This window comes from Loa loa, assembly GCF_000183805.2.
Source record: "Loa loa unplaced genomic scaffold supercont3.8, whole genome shotgun sequence".
Classification (NCBI taxonomy): domain Eukaryota; kingdom Metazoa; phylum Nematoda; class Chromadorea; order Rhabditida; family Onchocercidae; genus Loa; species Loa loa.
Genome location: NW_018108188.1, coordinates 545551 through 566368, shown reverse-complemented (window position 1 = coordinate 566368; position 20818 = coordinate 545551). Strand labels below are relative to the sequence as shown.

General features: G+C 34.3%; 3 protein-coding genes across 3 annotated transcripts in view; all 3 read right to left on the bottom strand.

Moving 5' to 3' along the window:
* Window positions 1-966: 966 nt before the first annotated feature.
* Window positions 967-9227, bottom strand: LOAG_00806 (Klhl5 protein; the record flags this gene model as incomplete). The annotated part of the gene is made up of 19 exons (XM_020445553.1): window positions 9131-9227; window positions 8278-8325; window positions 7759-7874; window positions 6185-6377; window positions 5785-5990; window positions 5044-5160; window positions 4729-4839; window positions 4451-4597; window positions 4249-4344; window positions 3957-4100; window positions 3629-3791; window positions 3344-3466; window positions 3065-3188; window positions 2581-2761; window positions 2230-2320; window positions 2039-2153; window positions 1485-1627; window positions 1273-1411; window positions 967-1090 (listed from the first exon to the last, which is right to left on the bottom strand). The coding sequence occupies exons 1-19, from the start codon at window positions 9195-9197 to the stop codon at window positions 967-969; spliced, it is 2448 nt and encodes an 815-aa protein (XP_020303999.1). The 5' UTR covers window positions 9198-9227.
* Window positions 9228-11001: 1774 nt separating this feature from the next.
* Window positions 11002-13406, bottom strand: LOAG_00804 (hypothetical protein). Its single transcript, XM_003136344.2, has 3 exons — window positions 13107-13406; window positions 12039-12262; window positions 11002-11412 (listed from the first exon to the last, which is right to left on the bottom strand). The coding sequence occupies exons 1-3, from the start codon at window positions 13396-13398 to the stop codon at window positions 11131-11133; spliced, it is 798 nt and encodes a 265-aa protein (XP_003136392.1). The 5' UTR covers window positions 13399-13406; the 3' UTR covers window positions 11002-11130.
* A 5747-nt stretch (window positions 13407-19153) lies between these two features.
* The window catches only part of LOAG_16579 (hypothetical protein), a gene marked incomplete at its 5' end in the record, with an annotated part of 4170 nt that continues 2505 nt past the window's right edge, over window positions 19154-20818 (bottom strand). The window contains 4 exons of the mRNA XM_020449232.1: window positions 19154-19370; window positions 19664-19781; window positions 19901-20037; window positions 20456-20553. Coding sequence (XP_020307301.1) covers window positions 19218-19370; window positions 19664-19781; window positions 19901-20037; window positions 20456-20553 — 506 coding nt within the window. The 3' untranslated portion in view covers window positions 19154-19217. The remainder of the gene's footprint in view (window positions 19371-19663; window positions 19782-19900; window positions 20038-20455; window positions 20554-20818) is intronic.

The following is a 20818-nucleotide window of genomic DNA, read 5'->3' as shown; positions in this document are numbered from 1 at the left end:
GAAAACATCTGGTCACCACGCACACTGAACGCTGTCAATAGTGTTGTTTCTTTGATTCACCTCTACATCTAATAAGATTTGCATCATTCGATGAAACTTCAGAGTATCAATAAACATTGTTTCCCCAACTCCTTAGCGGGTTGAATGGAGTTGGATGGAAATTATCCTTCATAAAAAAAACTTCAGATAGTTCAAGTAACTTTAGAAAGCGCCACACTTAATGTCTCGCCAGTGGATCGCTCTGAATGATTACTACTCGACCTTCTGAGGAATTCCTGGAAACAGTTATTAGATTTCTAGTTTTCCAAATTCATCACTTGGAAGGAATTGTAACAAAGTCCGTATCTCCACACAAATAATTCCCTTAACAAATTTAGGAAAAATAAGCCAACCTAATCTGTGCAACTAAAAGACAAGATGTCCTAACAAAGCTATTTTCCATCTGAAACAAAATATATGCATAGATGATATTTGTAACAGAACGTGAAATAGATTGTAAACCAAATTATGCTACGATAATAAACAAAAGGTTGACATAAAGCTACACGGTGATGATATACTAGTTTGGTTACTCCTTAATAGGAGAGAGAAAATTTCCTCGTCTGGACTAAAAAACTAGCAATAATTTGTTTCACAAAATGTTTTCGTGTTGTTAAATAATCTTATTAGTTTCCAGTGACACATTCCTTGACAGCTACAAATTAAAGATCTTCTGCACCAGTTTTTGTAAACCATTCTTATAATGTTAAATCCCTACTTCTCCTCCTTTTCCAAAAAATCAGAAGTACGAGAGCAAAAGGACACCCTCTGCCAATTTCATTTCACTTGTTTCTCTTACTTTCCTCTCTTAACTTGTGTTTTCTTAATTTCTTTTAGAATTTGGATAAATAAGCTGATTCTCCATCAAATTTAACCAGCAACTGTAATTTTTAAGTTACTAAAAGATTACGATATAGAAAAATCAGATCAAACACAATGAGCAACTCCCGTAATACACGGCGCGCAACCACTGTCTTTTCCAAGAGCCATTGATGGTGGTCGTAACAGAGTGTCAACACGACAGTCTGCCCATGCGACGCCTGCACCCGCTCTAAAATGCAAAAATAAAGTTATGGCTGACTGCTGCTCCTTCTATTCTGATCTGATCTATGCCTTTCATGTGAAAATTTTTAATGTTATATGATGTTTTTCCTCGAAAAAACGAAAAATCTTTTCAGTGTTGATATTTATAGAATAAAAAAGCGAAATCTCAGAAAACAAAATACGATTAACCTGCACTGGCTAATAGTGGCCACCGAACACCACTGGTTAGTAACCGGATCGTATGCTTCCACGGAATTCAAATATCTCATTCCATCATGACCACCAATTGCATAAATTCGCCCACCCATAGATGCAACACCAACACCACCTTGAAAAAGCTCAAATGAACTTCAGACGGCAGTTCAAATCTGGTTTCCCGATGTGAAAAGTCAAAGTCATACCTCTAGGGCATGACATTTGTGATAACAATGTCCAAGTATTATCTTCTGGATTGTAACGTTCACATGACGGTAACGGCGCATTGTCATCGAAACCACCGATTGCGTATAAACACCCATCAAGTACTGTGACACCAGCACCAGCTCTAAAGCAAGATTTTCGATTCCAAAAAAAAAAAAAACATTCCTAAGAAGCTGTTTGAGAATTATTAGAGCAGTCAGCTATTGTGCAGCAAATGGGAAGGTGCAATTTCATGCTTGCAAAGGAATCCCAAAGACACCTGAAACTTTTTTTGCACCTAAAGGGAAGAACACGTGATATAAGGTCGTGAAAACACTGCTTGCTCGTTTTCATTTTTAAAATACGAAACTCAATAAAGAAAATTCTTTCTTACAAAAAATCGACCTTGTACAAGTTAAGTAAAAAAAAAGTAAGACAAATGAAATTCAAACTGCGTAATTGTCAACAGTTCCTGCATAACAATAAATTTCCATTCTTCATTTAAATTTTACAAATTTCTGCAAAAATCAGGTAGAAATGTTTCAAGTATATAAACCTTCTGTGTTGCATGCTTGCAACTAATTTCCATTTGTTCAGAAGTGGATCATATCGTTCACATGAATCGAGTGATGAAGTTCCATCATTACCACCTACCGCAAACAAATATTTGCCTGCAAAAAGGAAACGACTAAAAATCGGAATATTTACAAAAAAGAGAATTATAAGTTGCGTTTCAAGCAAACTTACCTACAGCGGCAACACCAACACCGCCACGTTGTACATTCATCTGCTCCACACCCGACCATTTATCTGACTCAATATCATATCTTTCTACAGTCTGCAAGAAAACACTTTATTTACTTTAACTAAAATTAATTACTATTAAACAAACTGGGTGGAAATGAAATCGGAAAAAAAAGCTTAAGTCGTCCAGTGTTAGAGTTTGGCATTTCTATAGGCGAAAATATATGACACGACTCAGTTATGAATTTATCAAGCAAAGTCTCTAAAGTCACATGTCATTATAAAAGAAGAGAGTTCAGAAACAAATTATACTGGAATGAAGAATGAAAGAGCTAAATAAAGATGAAAATATACCTGAAAACACGCAGTATCATCGAGTCCACCAACGGCATATATTGCACCTTCCAATGCTCCAACAGCTATGCCTCTACGACGGGTATCCATGGAAGCAACGGTATGCCACATATTGGTGGCAGGATCAAAACATTCAGCGGAACTTAAGTGATTTGTTCCATCGTGACCGCCAATTGCATAGCTGAAGAAAACAAGAAATAGGGGAAAGTTAAATTTATTGTACACAAACAATTTTGTCACAACTTTTATTAGAGAGAAAAAGTTCGAAGAAGTTACCTGCTTAGGGAAAAAAACGATTTGCTCAGTTTGATTTTGCAAACTTGTGGTAAATCATTATATCGCAAAATGCTAAATTCTCAACAACAAAAAAAAAATGCTAAATGTGATAAATTAAATTGCTTTATTACAAGATAAAAGCGGATTACTGAAACAATATGGCAGAATATTTTTAAAAATCCGTATTCGAATCAACTATTTAACTAACAGCTTCCCCTGAGCGCTAACTACACCAACATGCCGTCGCCGGATATTCATATCACTTATTGAAAACCACCTGTCACGTCGCCAATCATATGCTTCTACCGAACGGAATGGATCACCCGATGTACCTGCAAAAAATCTGGTCTTTTTCTTCTGCCATCTCAATGTTTTCAACTCCTGTCTTCAAAAATGTAGTTCTCACGTACGCAACAATTGTAACACCTGTGTGATTGAAAAAAAAAATCCGTTCGTCAAAAGCGAATTACAGATGAATAGAAATCACCTCGCCCACCAACGCAAAATATAACACCTGCTGCACTTTTTCTCGGTCTACAATTTGTCCACACTCCGAATGATGGTGCCGGTGCATACATATGCTTTGTCGCGGAAATGTCCGTTATTACACCTATATTTTGACAATTTTTAAAACAATGAAATTTTGTATCGAAGCCTTTTCTTGAGGGTGAGAAATACCAATATCGTAATTGTCAAAAGCTGTCGAAATCTGTCATACAAATCTACTTATTTCGGCAAGTTTCCCAAAGGAAAATTTTCAAACCCGATATACCTTGAGAATTTGTAGTGCTGCTTGAATAAAGACCCCCATTTCCTACAGGAGGAAATACTGGTGAGAATGATGCGCTCTCCACACTACTAATCCCGGGACCAATTTGGGCACGCATCATTTCACTCATCGCATCTGCTACCAAATCGCGACAACGAACGCACTCCTGAAAAGTTGTCGTGCATATTTAATCATTTCTAAATTACCGCATATCCACAGTGCACCCCATAATCAAGCAACTAACAATTACGGTAATTTCTTGATTACTAAATAAATGAAGTTAATTCCTTGGTGAAAACAGATAGTTTTTCAAATAATATCTGGGACATACCATGATTAAAGGATGTTTCTTCACTTTGTTCAAGAAATAAGGAGTGGGTAGTTGCGGCAGGCGAACAAGAGCAAGTAAATCCGGTAAACAACTTCTTCGTTCTTCAATGTTTTCTTCCACCCAAAATATTACTGTTTCAAAAACCTGGAAATTTTCAAGCTAGAAATTTGATTCCTTATTCCATCTATTTAAGATAACCATCGATTTGGAATTCACCATCTCAGGATATGGCAAATGGACCTTATGAAACATTCATTCATTCTTTTTACTTCTTATTGGAAAAGCAAATAACCTCCTGCTCATTGTTAACTTTCAAGTCAGAACTACGTAGAAGATCTACCAAATGGCCAAATGGTATCCGCATGAAATCCGGAAGCACTCGTAATTCCTAAACATAAACATAATTTCAGAACAATGAATTTCCAAAAATATCCAAATATCCACATTTCCAATTCAAATAGAAACAGTTTGTTATAATTCCTGATAAAGTATACTGGAAAATGCTCCATTGCAAAATCATCAACAGATGACATCAAGCTGACGCAGTTGTGCTGCTCAGCGAATTGACGAATAGAAAGGCAATTGGCGGTTGTCAAATATTGCGTTAGAAAACGCTGGCATGCACCACATACAGTATCCATCTGCAAAAATAAAAATTAAACATCTGATGTATAATATTAGTGATTACTGCACAGTGAAAACGTGGAAAAACTTGTTGTTTTCCCGGTTGCAGATAAGTCACAGTTCATTACTTGGGAAAGGAATTAAATACCTGTAAAATGCTGGCGGCGTATAACAACTGCTGAACATTATCACCATTGATATGAACCCTGCTGGTATAAGCAAAATCCAGAAGTTGTTGGAAGGCGACAGCAGGTATATCCTGTAAAAAATTGTTTTGGAATGTTTATAAGTTCAATAAATAAAATGGAAGTAGACGGATAGGTACAACATGATGTATTATATCAGCCATCACACATGTATATTTTTCGGAATGAAATAGGATACATTTATCCATGAAATCCCAGACAAAAAAAACAATCAATATGGTCTAAAAAAAAAACAGGGGAAAAAACGATCTATCAACCTGAATAGCAATCCTGCTTTGACGTGATTCGATCATTTCAGATGCAAACATTGAATGAAAATATGGTATAGCTGCAGCAAGAACATATCGATGACCACTGAAAATGACCCCTTCAACCTGAAATATATGAACTGGAAGCTACACCTACCGATCAGAAAAGAAAAAGAATTCCCAGAAATGTGTCGTCTCCTTATCTTGACCATGCTGTACTCCTTCTGTTTATTCTTCAGCCACAAAGTATAACCTCTTGAAAATACAGAAGATAAATACTTTTCCGAGTTTAACGGAATCGAAAACTAATATTAATATTTGAAATATTCTTGATAAAAGTAGAAAAAAAGTTTGCCATGAAGAAAAGGCGCTATATGACTATGGGCCGGTAAAACTATGCCCAAGAAGAGTACGGCATATTGTCAATCCCTACATATTTTTCTTCGTGCCGACTTGCCTCATACAAATGCTTATTGTATTTATATTTCTTAAAAGAATTTGCCTGCTGTTCTGTCCTTTTTTTAAAATGAAAATGATATTTGACGAGCAAAAGCAATATATAAATAAATTTAAGTTATAAAATTCTTCCTAACTGTAATATATTTAAAAATGAATTGGAACAAATAAGGCACTTTTTGTCATGGAAGCATATAGAAAATTTAACTGTTAATGCCCTGAATGTTAATATAACTGCGCTGTATAACAGAAAAGAATTATGCAAAATTGTGCATAATAAACATCTGGACATACCTCAATTTCAATATCACACATGAATTTTTCATCTCGAAAATGTGACATGTTAGCGAGTACGACATTTGCATGTAAACCATCGTGAAATTCAGTAGATTCCAGAATATTTGAACCGCTGTTAACTAGCGGTGGTGTTGTGATATTCTGAGATGATACCAAATGCTGTGCAAGCAAATAGTTGCTTGGGCAGCTTACTACTGGTGAATCTAAACAATGTCGCTTCAGAAAAAGTTGGCAGATAATTAGAACAAAAAATAGCTTAGCCATCGGCAGATCAGAACAGACACCCTGATGGTTGCATATCACCAATACATATCAAACATCTCATTTTACACCAGAATTATAGCGAATAGCCGAACAATCTTATACAACGAAAAATAAAACAAAATTCAATATATACCACTAGTGATACCACTTGGAATAAAATCCATGGAATCTTCCATATTATTTCGATTCCGCTGATGGCGTAGTCTACTAGAATGGATGCTTTGATAAATGGATTGTGTTGATGCCCGTCTTCTAATGCGATCTATGGTACCACCACCATTCGAAACGCATGACACGTATGATAGTGATGATGTGGCATACTCACCCTGCCAAAGATTCAGTTAGTTACATTTTCAGAATGTTATTTATATATATATTTATATGTAAACATAGAAAAAAATAAACCAAAGCATTCATGTCGCAATAGAACAGATAACATGTTTACTGATATTCATTCGACTTAGTGTTAACCTTGCCATGTGTTATTATACATTTTGAATTGTTAAGCCTTGAGCCATCTAACTGCTAACTTGAGTAAATACATAGTATTCTCTTCATCATACTAAAACGGCTGTTTCCATAAATTACTGAACATCAGCTGCCTTACAACAGACTTTCAATTCAATTCAAAAATTTCAACTTCAAACTTCAAACACTTGTTAAAAAGGTTTCAACTACGGAATGGAAGGAAAGGGATCAGTGTGACCAGTTTTGTTTTTATAATTTTGCAAACAAAAAGCATTATTAGGACTGTCGTTATGAAAAATAACATTTCAAACTGCAGAATTATCTAGAGTTCTTTTTCTTTATCCAAACCATCTTAATGGTCCTAATCAACTTTTTCTTTTTAATAAAAAACTAAAAACTTCATTCAAAGATGAGATAAAGAATTAGCATTGAAGAAAAGTAAATTTTTCTTAACATAAAGTTTGCTTCCGGATGAAATTCTTCATATAAAATTTAAAATTTTCCTCAAAAATACTTCCATACATTTCTTATCGCAAAAACAGAAAATATCAGATAATTCTTCAATTTGAAATTCACTCTTCATGACACAGCTTCAAACAGCGCTTCTCGTATTGATATTACGAAAGCGAAAATCACGACAGCGGACATTAGTCCATTATTTGCGTCTTTTTTTCAGCATTGTTCTCGCTGTACTTCAAAGACAATAAATAATTGAAGTGAACGACTATATTTTAATTATGCATTAAGTTACACGATCCCTAATGTTCTTTAAAGGTAAATTTTTCGCAAAGAAAACGCATTATTCGTGGTTATTGTTATGAAGAATAAATTTTACATCGTTCCTTCTCCATTTTCAAGCTAGCCGCATCAAATAAAAAACTTTAAAAGCTTACGCATAACTTTTCGTGATGCCCGCGGAGTCTATATTTCGATACTAAATTTAATCATAGCTCATGCTAAGAAAACCAAGTTTCATGATCGAGATCATATTACCGTCTCAACCTTTCGCCATTTAGTTTAGCTATGGAAGTTTTGAAACTGATGGTACGATAAAGCATAACTTAAGGTTATACTTCTGTGTTTAGCTATATCCTATTTCAAGCCTACTCTGTTTCAAGTAAATTTTCATTCTAATTCAAAACTTTAATTTGAAGGATAGTGAATTATAATCCCACTCCTGTCACTCTATTCTGAGAATTCTCGAAAATGAAATTTGACGAAATTTAACAAGAACCATACCACATTAATTTTGATTACTTCAGCCGTTTTGTGTGTTGAATTTGCTGCAGTTATTATGGTTGATGGTTCACGATTGCACTTGTTATTATAACAGTTGACCAAGCAAATAGACAGTTCTGGAATAAAAAAAAAGAACAAACATTGCTTATCCATACAACCCAAAGTTCGCAGTTAAACAGGAACGTTGATGACAGTACCGGAAAGTCTGAAATGACGAAGACTGGGGACTTTCAGTAAGTGTAATCCGAAACCTTATATTAAGAATGACCGACTACAATTACAATCCGGACAAAATGCGAGGTAGCAGTATCTAAAATCACTAAATTCCACATACAAAAGCTTCTTGACGATGTTGATAAATAGTCTATTCAATCATGTGCAACCTAGCGATTGTTCACAAATGTATTTCGCTCCTTTCTCACCAATCTGAATTTCTCTCACCTGAAAACCTACTAAGGAAAAGAGTTAATATTCACAAGTCCAAGTCAAGACAGACTCAATCACTCCTTCCTTTCTGACCTGTAACTTTTCCAGACATCCGAAGCGGATCGCGATTGCCGGAGCATGCTGAAATTAAGCCATGAGGCCAAAACAAATAATACACAACTACTTATCTCGTATTATTAAATTAATAAAGAGCCGAGAAAAAATGAAATTTAAGGAAAACGAAACGAATTTTCAAAATAATGTAAGGAATATAAATGCATGGATGTGATATTATGCTGGTTAAACGATCGTACAAAATAGTACAGTGCGATTGTTTGCCATTTGGTGACAGCATCATCAAAAGTAAATCATCGAAAGTAAAATTATACGTACATCTACATTTATGCAAGCTTATCAAAAGAATACCTACTGATTTGTCATAGATAAAAAGCAGTTATACAGTTGACAAGAAAAACCTGAGAAAACCGATGCTTCATTTATTTAACTCCAGATCAATGATCGCCCACAGAAACTACAGAAAAATAAGCCAACATATACTGACGGTAACATGACACTGATCTAACGTAATAAATCACAATATGCGAAGCCAGCGTACTAAGTCATAATATGTAAAATTTTCTAACATAAACGTTAAAAAAATTAAAATAGAGGTTTTTTTTCCTTTCAAATGCAGGAGACCATCGAAAGGGCACTAAAGAAAGTGAAAGACCATGAAGAATGCGTTGCCCCTCTGTTCCTCTGTCCTTCTTACTGACAATCAATTGTCGCATGGAGCGATCCAAAGTGCCTACTACTATGATTATTGTTGTTTACCGTGTCTCCCCTAAGAAGCACTGACTGCTAAACAGAACCCCTTTTCCAGTATCGATGAGCTAGATTGTAGACAGTTCGAATCTGTTAATCTTAGCTATCCAACATTCAATACCACTGACTAAAGCTCTTATAGTACCATTATTACTAGTAGAATCCACAAAAACCAAAACCAACGACATCAATCTGTAAGGCAAACTGCAAGGATAACAAATCTAAAATCAACGACAGAAAAGAACTACAACCATTGCAAAAGAACTGCAATAACTGCAAAAGAACTACAAACTACAAAAGTACAGAAGAACTACAAGTACAAAAGAATTACGAACTACACTCTTTTCCTTCGACAGCATTACTTCACAGCAAATGACTTTCGTATACCGTACAATAAACAATTAATTTGGTGAACGAATTTCACGAATCACTAAATCTAAAATAGAAAAACACAAAAAAATTGATTTTGATGAAGTTCAGTAGAATTTAAACTTTGGAACCCACAAAATGAACCTCTAATATCAATACTCATCTAGGCTTGGAATTATCCGAATAATCTTCACAACTTGAAAAATTGCTTGCTTAGTACAGCAAGCTATACCAAACTCTTCGCCACGGACAACCACTAGTCTCGGGGGAGAAGCTTGCGTGCCCATATTAGGTCGCAAGTTATACTAGCGCAAACTGAGCGACGCAGATGCCTCCAGTAGGATCTCTCATATCAGACAGGTCTCAACTGAAGGTCAGATAACATGCGTCCATGGGCCAGATGGGTAGCTAGCTCTCTCGGCAACCATACCAGAAGGTAGGACAACCCTAACTTCAAATTTGGGCAGATGAAGCTCGTTCAGTTCTGTAAGGCCATCCATTTATGGGAAGGTTATTCTAACAAAACCTACATCCTGAGCACTTCACTGTCACCGTTCTAGCTCGCTAAGCCCTGGCAGGTGGACCTGAGCAGTAAAGGGTGGGACCAGTTCCGCACAAGCTGTTCCTCACCTAGAAATTAACTGGAAAAGCTGGAAAGATACCCCACGTTTGCAAAAAGCGCAGGTAGAACTCTTCCCAAATTTTCATTGGCGAAGCCTAGCCATGATAAAATTGAAGAAATATGGCTGGCTAACCTGTGTCAAAATGAAAAATCTGAAACTTCCCCCTGAAACAGCTGTTCCACCCATTCTGTCGGTTAGTTTTGGCAAGGGAAAAAGAGAAGTAACGCGACAGGATAAATCCAGAATACTCTTTTAAATTATTTTTCAAAACCTCTGGCATAATTAAAACAAAAAAGAAAAAAGAAATATAACGCAACAGCTGAAACATAGGATCTTCCCCCAACTAAACAATGTAAAACAGTTCCTAAACTACTCTGACGTATTTCAAATTGTCATATTCATCATGTTGTGGTTACAATATGCACCCCTCCTTTCATCATTCCTCTCGTCAATTTCGCACAAACAAACTGAGAATCGCAGAAGTATGATTTATAAAATATTGAGGATAGAAACCATAAAGCGTAAGACAAAAATGTGTACATTTCTGGCAGCAATCCGGCTGGGTGGAAATGTTCATTTAAAACATCGGATACATAACTGTTACTGCTAAAACAGTAAGAACGCAACTTTTTCATTTAATAAAAACTTCCCCTACCATCTAAACTTATCATACAAATAAGGATACGTCTCGTAAGATCCATTGAAGAAGTGGGAACCATAGAAAAAAAACCTATTCAGCACGTAGCGTACTATTTCTACTCATACTATTGTTGCCGACGAAATTTATCAAATGGTCTCATCAAAAATAATCGATCTATTAACATGGACTGTTGATTGTACGATAAAACATCAAGCATGGTCACGCCCCAGCCGTATAAAAGAGATTACAGTACCTAACTTTCGAAATGCTTCATTCCCCTCTGTTCAAGATATCGATGATTAGGACCGATTTGAAATATGATTGGTATCGTAACATCAATGAAGTGCAACTGAAAACAAGCATAAGCACAAATTTACGCTGCTATCCATTTCAATGTTATGGTAACCACCAGAATCCACACATTCTTTAGTTTTGCAGTTTTAATCTACATTATCTTTTATTTGTCTATTGCCGCTGCTGCATTTTCATTCATTTTTTGTGATGCAAGCTGAGCTTTCTTCGCGCGAGGAAATGTTTGATGCATGACAGCATTACGGATTTGTGCACAATTTGTACTAGTACGGCAATATGTGGGTTATCCAGCGAAACATGACTGTCCGGTGCCAACTGTTTCAGGGCTAGCAGTACCATATCCATAACATCACCCTTTCCCAAGCTATCATTATTTCGCGCCTTAAAATCGAACAAGTATGTTGGCCATTTACCGTCTTCAGTCGGATGAAAATGCCTCGAGACCAGTCGACTCACTTCCTGAAATCACCATAGTCCACCCGATGATAGAGAAGAAAGAATGTACTTTTGTGCATTAAAAAATAAAAATGTATTTCGACCAATTGGGGTCATGACATTTGTTGCACATCATCTGTCTTTGGCTTCCCAGACGCGACAATTTTTCAAATAACCTTTGTTTGAAATTGTTTTCAATCGTGTTAGACAAAAATTGTGATGACTGCAATAGGCGGAGAAAAAAACTACTTAAATTTCGCAATCATAAACAATCCAACAATCGCAATCATAAAATGTTTTGTATACGTGACTAAAGGGATCTTTTTTATTCAAATTAAAAAATATAAAGCCCACCACGAAAAGAATACCTCTACTCCTATTCATCACATCCTCTAATATTTCAAATTCCAAAAGAATAGAAAGGAAGAGCAGTAGAGACCGGAGAGAAGGAGAGGATAGACAAATGGTATATCACTGAGGAAAGAGAATACGAGGAATCATATGTCCTGAAAGCATTATGGTTTAAGGAAACCCTGATCTTTCTTGTACAAATGACTCCTGCAGTTGTTATGCTGCGTTTAACACAATCTATTAATATGAAACTGAAGATTTCTGAGAGGAACATTAGCTACTAAAATCAATTAGATTACCATATCTAATTCGACCATATCCACTCGGCAAGTTCTTTCCACCGGCCATACCCGTTGCAGCAGACGACAGCACCGCTCTTTCAGCACCATTTCAACAAGATAATCCACAAAATCATATACGTTCTTGTCATTTACACCTTTCACAGTAAAAAATAAGCAATTGTTCGTACCAGTTGGTCGCTGCCATATTTTCCGCTTTTTCACATTTCTGCTGTCGCTTCGTGCTACAGAAGATCTTTGTTCTGTTAGTGAGCAATTTTGAGTTGTTCATCAAAGGCATTTATCACTTGATTAATGTAGAGTATTAATGGGCGACATGTGCTTTTTCAGTTAATTGACCAATTCAGGTCACTTATCTCATTAGCCATGTAGACCTGTGTATTTGTTCCTCAGATGTTGTTTTGTCTGATAAGTCCAATTAAAGTATGCAAAAAAAGAACGACGATCCTTTTCAAATGTTTTTTTCAATAAATACACAATTTTTCATAATTTTAATTTGCAATCATTTGGCTCTTTCTTTATCTAACAAACAATTTTAATGCCCAAAAGTTTGTTTGCTTAAATTTCGAATAGGCTATCCTCTTTGGCTGTTGATTTTGTATAGACCTAATCCTTACTTCCTTACGAAGTTATCGGATAGTATTTAAATCGGCTGAATGCAAATTTCAAAAATACTTCATAAATGGCTAAGTTCAAATTAGTTATTCGAAGACGAAATGTATCTATTGCCATCAGGTAACAAACCTGCGTGAAATTCAACAAGCATACTTACAGGTAGGGAAAATATTAAGCTCAAATGGCGCATAATCAGCACGACCAAATGGCTGTAAAATTAAAAACAAGCTAAAGCTATATGATAGAAAAGTTTTTTTCAAAACTCTTTTAATTTTTAAAAAAATCCTTTCGAAGTGCATCTTTTTCCCATCCTATACTTCAAGATCTTTCAATACCTGACCACGCCTTTTAGACAAAATTGATATATAGATTTAAGAAGAAAAAAGAACTGCGTGGGACGATAAAACTTTACAGTCTGGTAATAAGAGAACTAAAGATAATAAGAACTAAAACCTTGATCACAAAATCGTTTCACCGAATCTGCGACATCTTCCTGATCACTGCCGAAATTAGTCCCTTTTTCAGCAAGTTCATCATCGGAATCTTCTTCTGAATGACCATCCTTCTTCCATATTTCCAGAGCTTGTTCGATGACATTATACGCTTCACGTACTGCTTGCTTTTCATTCCCATTACACGTAAAAAATAATCCACAACATCCTGATTCCACCCATCTTTGTTTTACATTTTGATTATAACGAAAACGATCGCGTCGTTTCTTATTTTTTTCCATAGAATACCTCATTACTAAAATAATTACGTAAACTGTGGAGTATAAAATGGAAACACGCGAAATTTAAGAATACACACAGAGGATGAAGGAATACTGGACCTACATCCCCTTCCATCCATATCGACGCTTACGGACTAGACCTGCTCCCGTGAATCTCACAGTACATATCTAAAAAACTTCCTTGATCCATCTGAGGAACCACAAAATCCTCCTGCACCGCATGTCACAACCAAACAGAACCACTAATAGTAATCCATGAGCCATCTAAGTTTGGCAACGTACGCCCGAATTATACGCTTACCGCGAATTCAAATATCAACCTAAAGTGAAACTTCAGTGCTCAAAGGTTCAGTGCTTCATGTTCAGTGCTTAAAAACTTCAGTGCTTTATAACTCCTTTCTGACAAAACAGTATTAACAGTAATTTATATTACAATTATCTTGATTTAAGCAGATAAGAGTATCCAGACTACCTAAAATACTAAATAAACTAAGCTTTCAAAGTAAAATTCTATATTATTCGTTGAAATTTGTAAATTTTATTTGTTAATAAGAATTTTTGTAACAGAAAGACAGTTTCTGTTATGGAAAGACATAATTATTGCAAACAATGAAAAACCTGCGAGGCTTCTAAGTGCTTCTCTTTCCAAAATTTAAGATTCGAATCAAGCATTTCTTTACCTGCGCAAAAAGTCTTTTTTAAAGAAAATAGCAAGGAAAAAGCATTTCTTTACCTGCGCAAAAAGTCTTTTTTAAAGAAAATAACAAGGAAATGCTAATCCACATATCGGGATCACCTTACGACCATAACGATGGGATATTTTTGGTCGTTTGCAACATTGATAAGTTTGTATTCATTGAAATTTAAATTTGTAATTTCGTAAAAAAAATCATAAAATGCATAGTGATTCAGAAAAAAAGCAAATAATAATCACGAATCAAAATGGGGAATTAATCACTTCTCCATGATGAGAAGAAAGTGATAATTAAGACTTAAAACTTTGTCAGTTGTTGAAATTAAACATGACGTAAATTAGGCATTGATTAAAACACTTTTACGTCCAAAATCTGCTAATTCAATTTAGAGCTCCGAAGTTGAAATTCAGTTTTAAAAGAAATGCAATTTCAAACTTTAAGAGTTTATAAGAAACCAGTTTGTATAAAATTATCAAGAAAATGTTTGCTTTATTGAAAATGCTATAGCAAAAAAACTGAAAATATTTTGTTCCAAAACTGAAAAAAAATAAAGGAATTCGAAACCCGAGAACTGATAAATAAAAATTCAAAAAGACGATTGTGCGATGCAATTTGGACATTTTCTGTTATTCTAAATATGACTTGAGATAGTAATAATTGCGTACTTCCACATCGCTGTTAATTACTTTCTCGATGAATATTCATTTCCGTGATCACTCAAAATATATTTCAGAAAGAGATGTTCATTCTGAATTGGATATAAGTTGATATTATTTTTGGATGTAAATGACTGTAGAAACTACAATATTTTCGTACTAGTTACTTAAAAAAGCAAAATAAAATTGGTCCCTTGTTTATATTTAACCATATATGCAGTTAATTCATTCGTCCTTCTTTCCCGAAGGTTTAATAAAATTTATGTTTAATAAAATTTATCGGTTACAGATACCGTGCACGTAAGAGGCAAAAGAGTGGAAAAAAAAATGAAATGTAGTTCTGGAAATGAAGAAACTGTCATTTTTTTTGTCAAAAACAAGAACTATGAGACAATTTGAAATAAATTCAGTTTACTCCATAACATATTAGTGATTGTATCCTAACAAGCTTGCAGAAATACATTTATGAGTTACATATCGGAAAATGCGAAGTTCTTTTCACAGTACACTGTGTCGAAATGTTTTCGGAAGACTGTGAAATGCTAATAAATTTACCAAATACCAAACTTCTAATCAAATCTGACATTTTTCAATGTATGCAAGTTGGGGAAAAAAGTCTTCCGAAGTGCAAGTTAGGAAGACTTTCTTTTTAAACCAACTGCGTTTATTTATTTCAGTACTACAGTTCGGAATTTGAAAAAATTTGGTAATTTTAGGAAACGATTTTTTGTTTTGGAAAATTTGTCGCTTAACAATGATAACTGATTTGATGAGAAGAGTTCACATTTGAGAGAAATAATTTTTTTTTTCTTTTGATGACAATCTTATTTCTCTAAAAGACTTTTTTTTTTTAAATATACAAAATGGCATTTTGTACAATACAACAGATTAATCTGCAATTGATGCATCGTGAAGAAGTTTGATTAACAATTTTTGAAAACGATGAATGAGAAAAAGGCCGAGTAAAATGACCGAATAATTGTGACTCATTATAGTTACAAATTTCTTTAACTGTTAGGTTAAATCATCAGATTATCCAATTGCTTGTTTCAACAGCAGTGTGACGAGAATGAATCATTAGGATCAACAAATTATCGAGTTATTCAATAGTGCGATGTTGATTGAATCATATGTCACACATAGATCTGTGTAATAACTTCTTTTTTTTTTTTTGAAGAAAAAGACTGGAAACTCAAGTAAATATGGAAAATATACAAATTTTTACTTACGAAACTCAAAATTAGAGTGAAAATTATAGAACACAAAACATAAAATTATTGAAAATTAAATCATTTTAAAGTATTTCCGTTACCTTTCTACTTTTATAGATCATCCAAAACTTATAGATATGAAGAAAGATAATCTGCAATGACATTTCCTATTGTCAGTGTTATTCAAAGCGCTGCAAATCTAGTAGTGTCAAGAGAAGTGAAATGTGGTAAGACGTGTTTCACCATTCACTTTTGATGGTGATACTGAAACGGATTTTAAGAAGAAGTATGGAGTGCAGGTAATGCAAGGAAAGTCGATATGAGCAATGGACGGAAAAATAAATAAACGTACTATAATTACTTTCGTAACGAAAAGAGAATGCTGTACAAACTAGTTTCGAGGCACTATATTATGAACCGAATAGTGAAATTAAATTAATATCCAAATCAAATCCTAGCACAATGACGTGAAATAGTGAAGATACATTAATTAATTAAACATGTTTATATTTATAGAAGCAATAGGTACTTTGAAACCTCACATTAAAAGTATGAGTCGAGATGACTTTCCCTGATAAACAATTCATGTAAAGGTAATAATGTTTGGGTAATATTTGGCTGTAGTCTCCAAATAAAAGCACGCTACACCAAATTTTCAAACTTTTGGCCATCTGGATGGTATAAGTTATTTTTAGATTTGGATTTAATAATTAGTTCCCCAAAATCATGTTCACATAAAGATAATGTCAAACAGAACATTAAATATATTTAAGTTAAGTTTCAAATAAGCCAAATAGATATCAAATTATTCGAGAGGCAATGGACAATAATGAATGTGCACCAGTCTCTGCTACTGAAGGCAATATTAGTACTAAAATCATTGGCAACAGTGGCGGCAAGTTCGGTCGATTTCTTCAGATTCTTCGTTTAGCATAGCTTCTTCAAAAGTTGACGAATTCTTGGAACACAGTGTAAGAAGTTGCAAAGAGGAATATTAATACTTTCTAGAAATTACTGTTGAGTTTTCTAAGCCTAAGCAAAGATGGACATTTTATCAAATTCAGAGAAAAAGATGAATGCACTGATTTAGATGTATTTTGGATCATCTATATCAGCTTGATTAGTTTAGCGGAAATGTAGTGAATGAAAGTTACAGAATGATACTAATCATAACCAGCAACGATGGTGACAATAGAAGATGAAGACTTTTTTGACGATATGATTTAATCACGCAAAATGACCGGAGTGATGTTGAATGAGAATTGCTGAAAAACTGTGAGGGAAGAGAAGTGAACGATAGAACAGTTGGTTGTTCCATCCTCTTGGGTGACGAAGGTCATCGTCTCGACCAGGTCCTCCTCAGCCCATTTCTATGATGCATTTCACTGACAATACTAAAACTTGAGAAATTCCAGAAAAGCAACGAATGGATTGTCACTAACTTGACGAAACTCACGTCCTCTCCATCTTTTGGCGCATTTTAGAGGAACTTTTTTAGGAATTAACATAAGTCTAGACTTTACAAATTTCTTTTGATGTGAGCAAAGAGTTTATTTGAAGCATTTCCTCTCTTTTTCCAACCATTCTGATGTGTTTTAATCACAGGAACTTTCTTGCTTGCTCAGGTAATTTGATCGAATCATCCTTTGGTGCCGAAATCCATTATATATTTCACTTGATCTTTCTGCTTGCACATTACTATCCAGCCATTTTTTCCTCTATACTCTTCTTAATAGTATTTAATTTTTTCTTTTCAGAAGATAAGGCTATCTTATCACACTCAAGATTGAATGGAATGATAGTTTATTAAACTGCTCTTGAATTTAAGATTTTAAAATCAAAATCAAATATAATAAATCGTGAACAGATGAAAACTTGTATTTAATTGCAAATTAAAAACAAAAGCTAAAACCATCATTGTATCGACCTTATCCTAGCTTAATTTGGGTAAACGATATATCCACAGACAAATTGGTTATTTCCACTATCAGCATGAAAGGCATAAAGTGATGACACCAAAACCACAACTAAATTTTATTTTGTTTTGCTTCTCTTCTTTTATCAGCGACAAAACTTTCTCCCGGCACTTCCTTTCGATTTCATTTTGCTCAGTGGTAAAACGTTATCATCCCTTCGTCATCATCCTCACTAATACCATGGCGAAATATTGGCAATTATTAGTCGGGTTTCAAATCTTAAGTGCAGTAATTAGTAGGGTTTTAAACCTTAAGCGGGATCAAGAAGTCATTATGGAAATGCCGTCAGTGCTATCACTATGATTGTCATCAACACCGCCACAGAGTTATCATTATCAATACCATACCGTTATCAATATCTTACCAACATTACTATAATCATTACTATAATCATTAAGTGTAACATATATATTTTCGAAGAGAAATAAAAGCGTGCACAAATTTACAATATGAAGAAAAACTTGACAAGGATTACGATTAAAGCATTGCATTGTAATGAAACAGAGGTGCGAATAATCAACATACTTCAAATATCGGTCGTTACTCGATTTTGTTATGCTCCCTCTGTTTTTTTCTTTATAACTTTGAACTATGTGTCACATTCAGCTTACGTATTTATGCTAATACTGTATTTCAACCAGAACTCCTCCTAATTTTAGTTAATGCGTGGTACTTGGGTGTCAAAAGTCAACTGTGCATGCAATTATCATGTCCAGAGTAATAAATTATGGATTACGGGTATATTTCGGAGATAATAACTATTGAACTGTCCATTAAATTTATCGTCCTTAAACTAGTTTTAATCACACTTAGACTTCTTGACCTTATTAAATCATTTACATTGATAAAGCGGCCAAAAATTAGAAATATGGGAAATGATCACCATTATGCCACCAATTCCAGACTCAAAATGGAACTTTGAGAACTTTTCCAATTGAAGCAAGCACCTGTAAGTTCTTAAAAGTTAATTTTTAAATTGCGAAAGACGCAGAGCTTCAAGACGTATACATGATAAACGACAAAAATAAAGACGGAAAAAATATCTTACTGAACATTCGGAAATTCCAAAAGTTTTAATGCTTTATGTGACAAGTATAATTAATAAAATGACAAAACAATTTTAGTAGAGAAAATAGAAGAATGCTATGTTTTTTGTGAAAACAAAAAAAAAAAATGAAATTATCGAAAAGTTAATAAAATTAATGGGCCTATTGTGATATGCCCTGAACCTAGAATACAGTGGCATGGAAAATCAACGATACATGCCTTCTATACTTAATAATAGTGGAAGCTTTAATCATCATGAGCTCCCAGTAATTTGTCACCTAGGAATTTGACAACATGCAAATCATTTTGATAGATATGATTGATAACAAAAATGAATAAGGAACATCCAACGGCTACGTGCGCAGCATTATGCATTACACCATCAATCCCACCGAAAATCTAAAATCAAACTTATTATAGTCGAGCTAAAAATTTTAGTAATTTAGTAAAATCTGATTATTGGCTTAAATTCAGAAAATGACAAGTTTTTAACGAAGTGATGAAAACCGTGGGAATGTGTCACGAAATCTGAAGTGAATATCATCATTAGACTTCACCTGTCAAAGGAATTGGGACTGGGAAATAGAAGTACAAAACCCAGGGCATTCCTTTAGTTTAAAGAAATAAAATTCTCAAATAGAAACTAATTCTTTCTGACATTTCGCAATTTTTATTAAGTTCAAGAAACTGACCAGAAGGGAAAGTGAAGTTACAACAAGACAAAAGAGGAGAATTAAAATTGTTGAAAAATTTGGAAGTGTATGCAAAAAACTGATTTGACCGCATGAAAAACGACGAATATGCCTCCAGCTGAAGAATGATTAGTTTAATTCTATTACACCATTAAGTCAAAACGAATTTTTTATTGCTAAAATTTATTCAGATCTATCTTGAAAAGTCAATAAAATCGCAACAAAATAAGTACTTACCTGTAGACTATTCGCATTAGCATACTGATAATATTTGCTAGTATCAAACCGTATGCACCGACAGTGTATGAAAGCAGAAACGATAGAAATATCTGGATGGGGGAGGAAAAAAACAAAAACCAGCCATGCGAAAGAAGCTGAAATTTCGTAACATGTAGAAGTTCCATTAAGAAGATAGAATTTGTGTCCAAGTTGGATAATTGAAAAAATTATGAAAGAAAAATGCCTAATTCAAGTGCTAATTATCGACTGAAGAAATACGTGAAGTATATCCCATAAGATTTTAGACAAAAGCAAGAATCCGAATTATCGCAGCGAAATCGACAGCTAAACCAATAGGCGGACTGACAACTTTCAGACAGGGAAATGCCCGACTGTTCATGATACACGTTTATGCCCTTTCTAACAGAAACAATTACTAACAGATGTATTACAATCCACTCAATATTCTTGAGTATTGACAGCAAGGGCATTCAACGGAAGAAATACCAGTAATGAAGCGCGAAAATGTATGATTTAAATTAGTTTTTTACATTAATTCTAGAAATATGAAACCTCCTCTTCGTTCATTGTTGCCATGGCAAAGCACTCGGTGATACCATTGACTGCAATGACAATTATATAAAAGGAGTAAAGTCGCAGAATATTTGCGCCTGAAAGAAAAAAATATATATATAAAATATTGCATAGAGAATAAAAAATCGTTGATATTGGCCAAAATTAAGGTAAGGTGAAAAAACACCCAGCATAAAACAAAGAATTATGTGCAAAAAAATTAAAGAAGCAGAAGGTGAATTAAAGCGAAATCAAGTAAAACAGAAGCAGTAAAAAAAATGAGAAATGAGTGTTTTAACATGACTCGGAATTTTTCGATTTTCACGCCAATTTCTTTTTTCTCAAAATTTGAAGTCTGGTCCT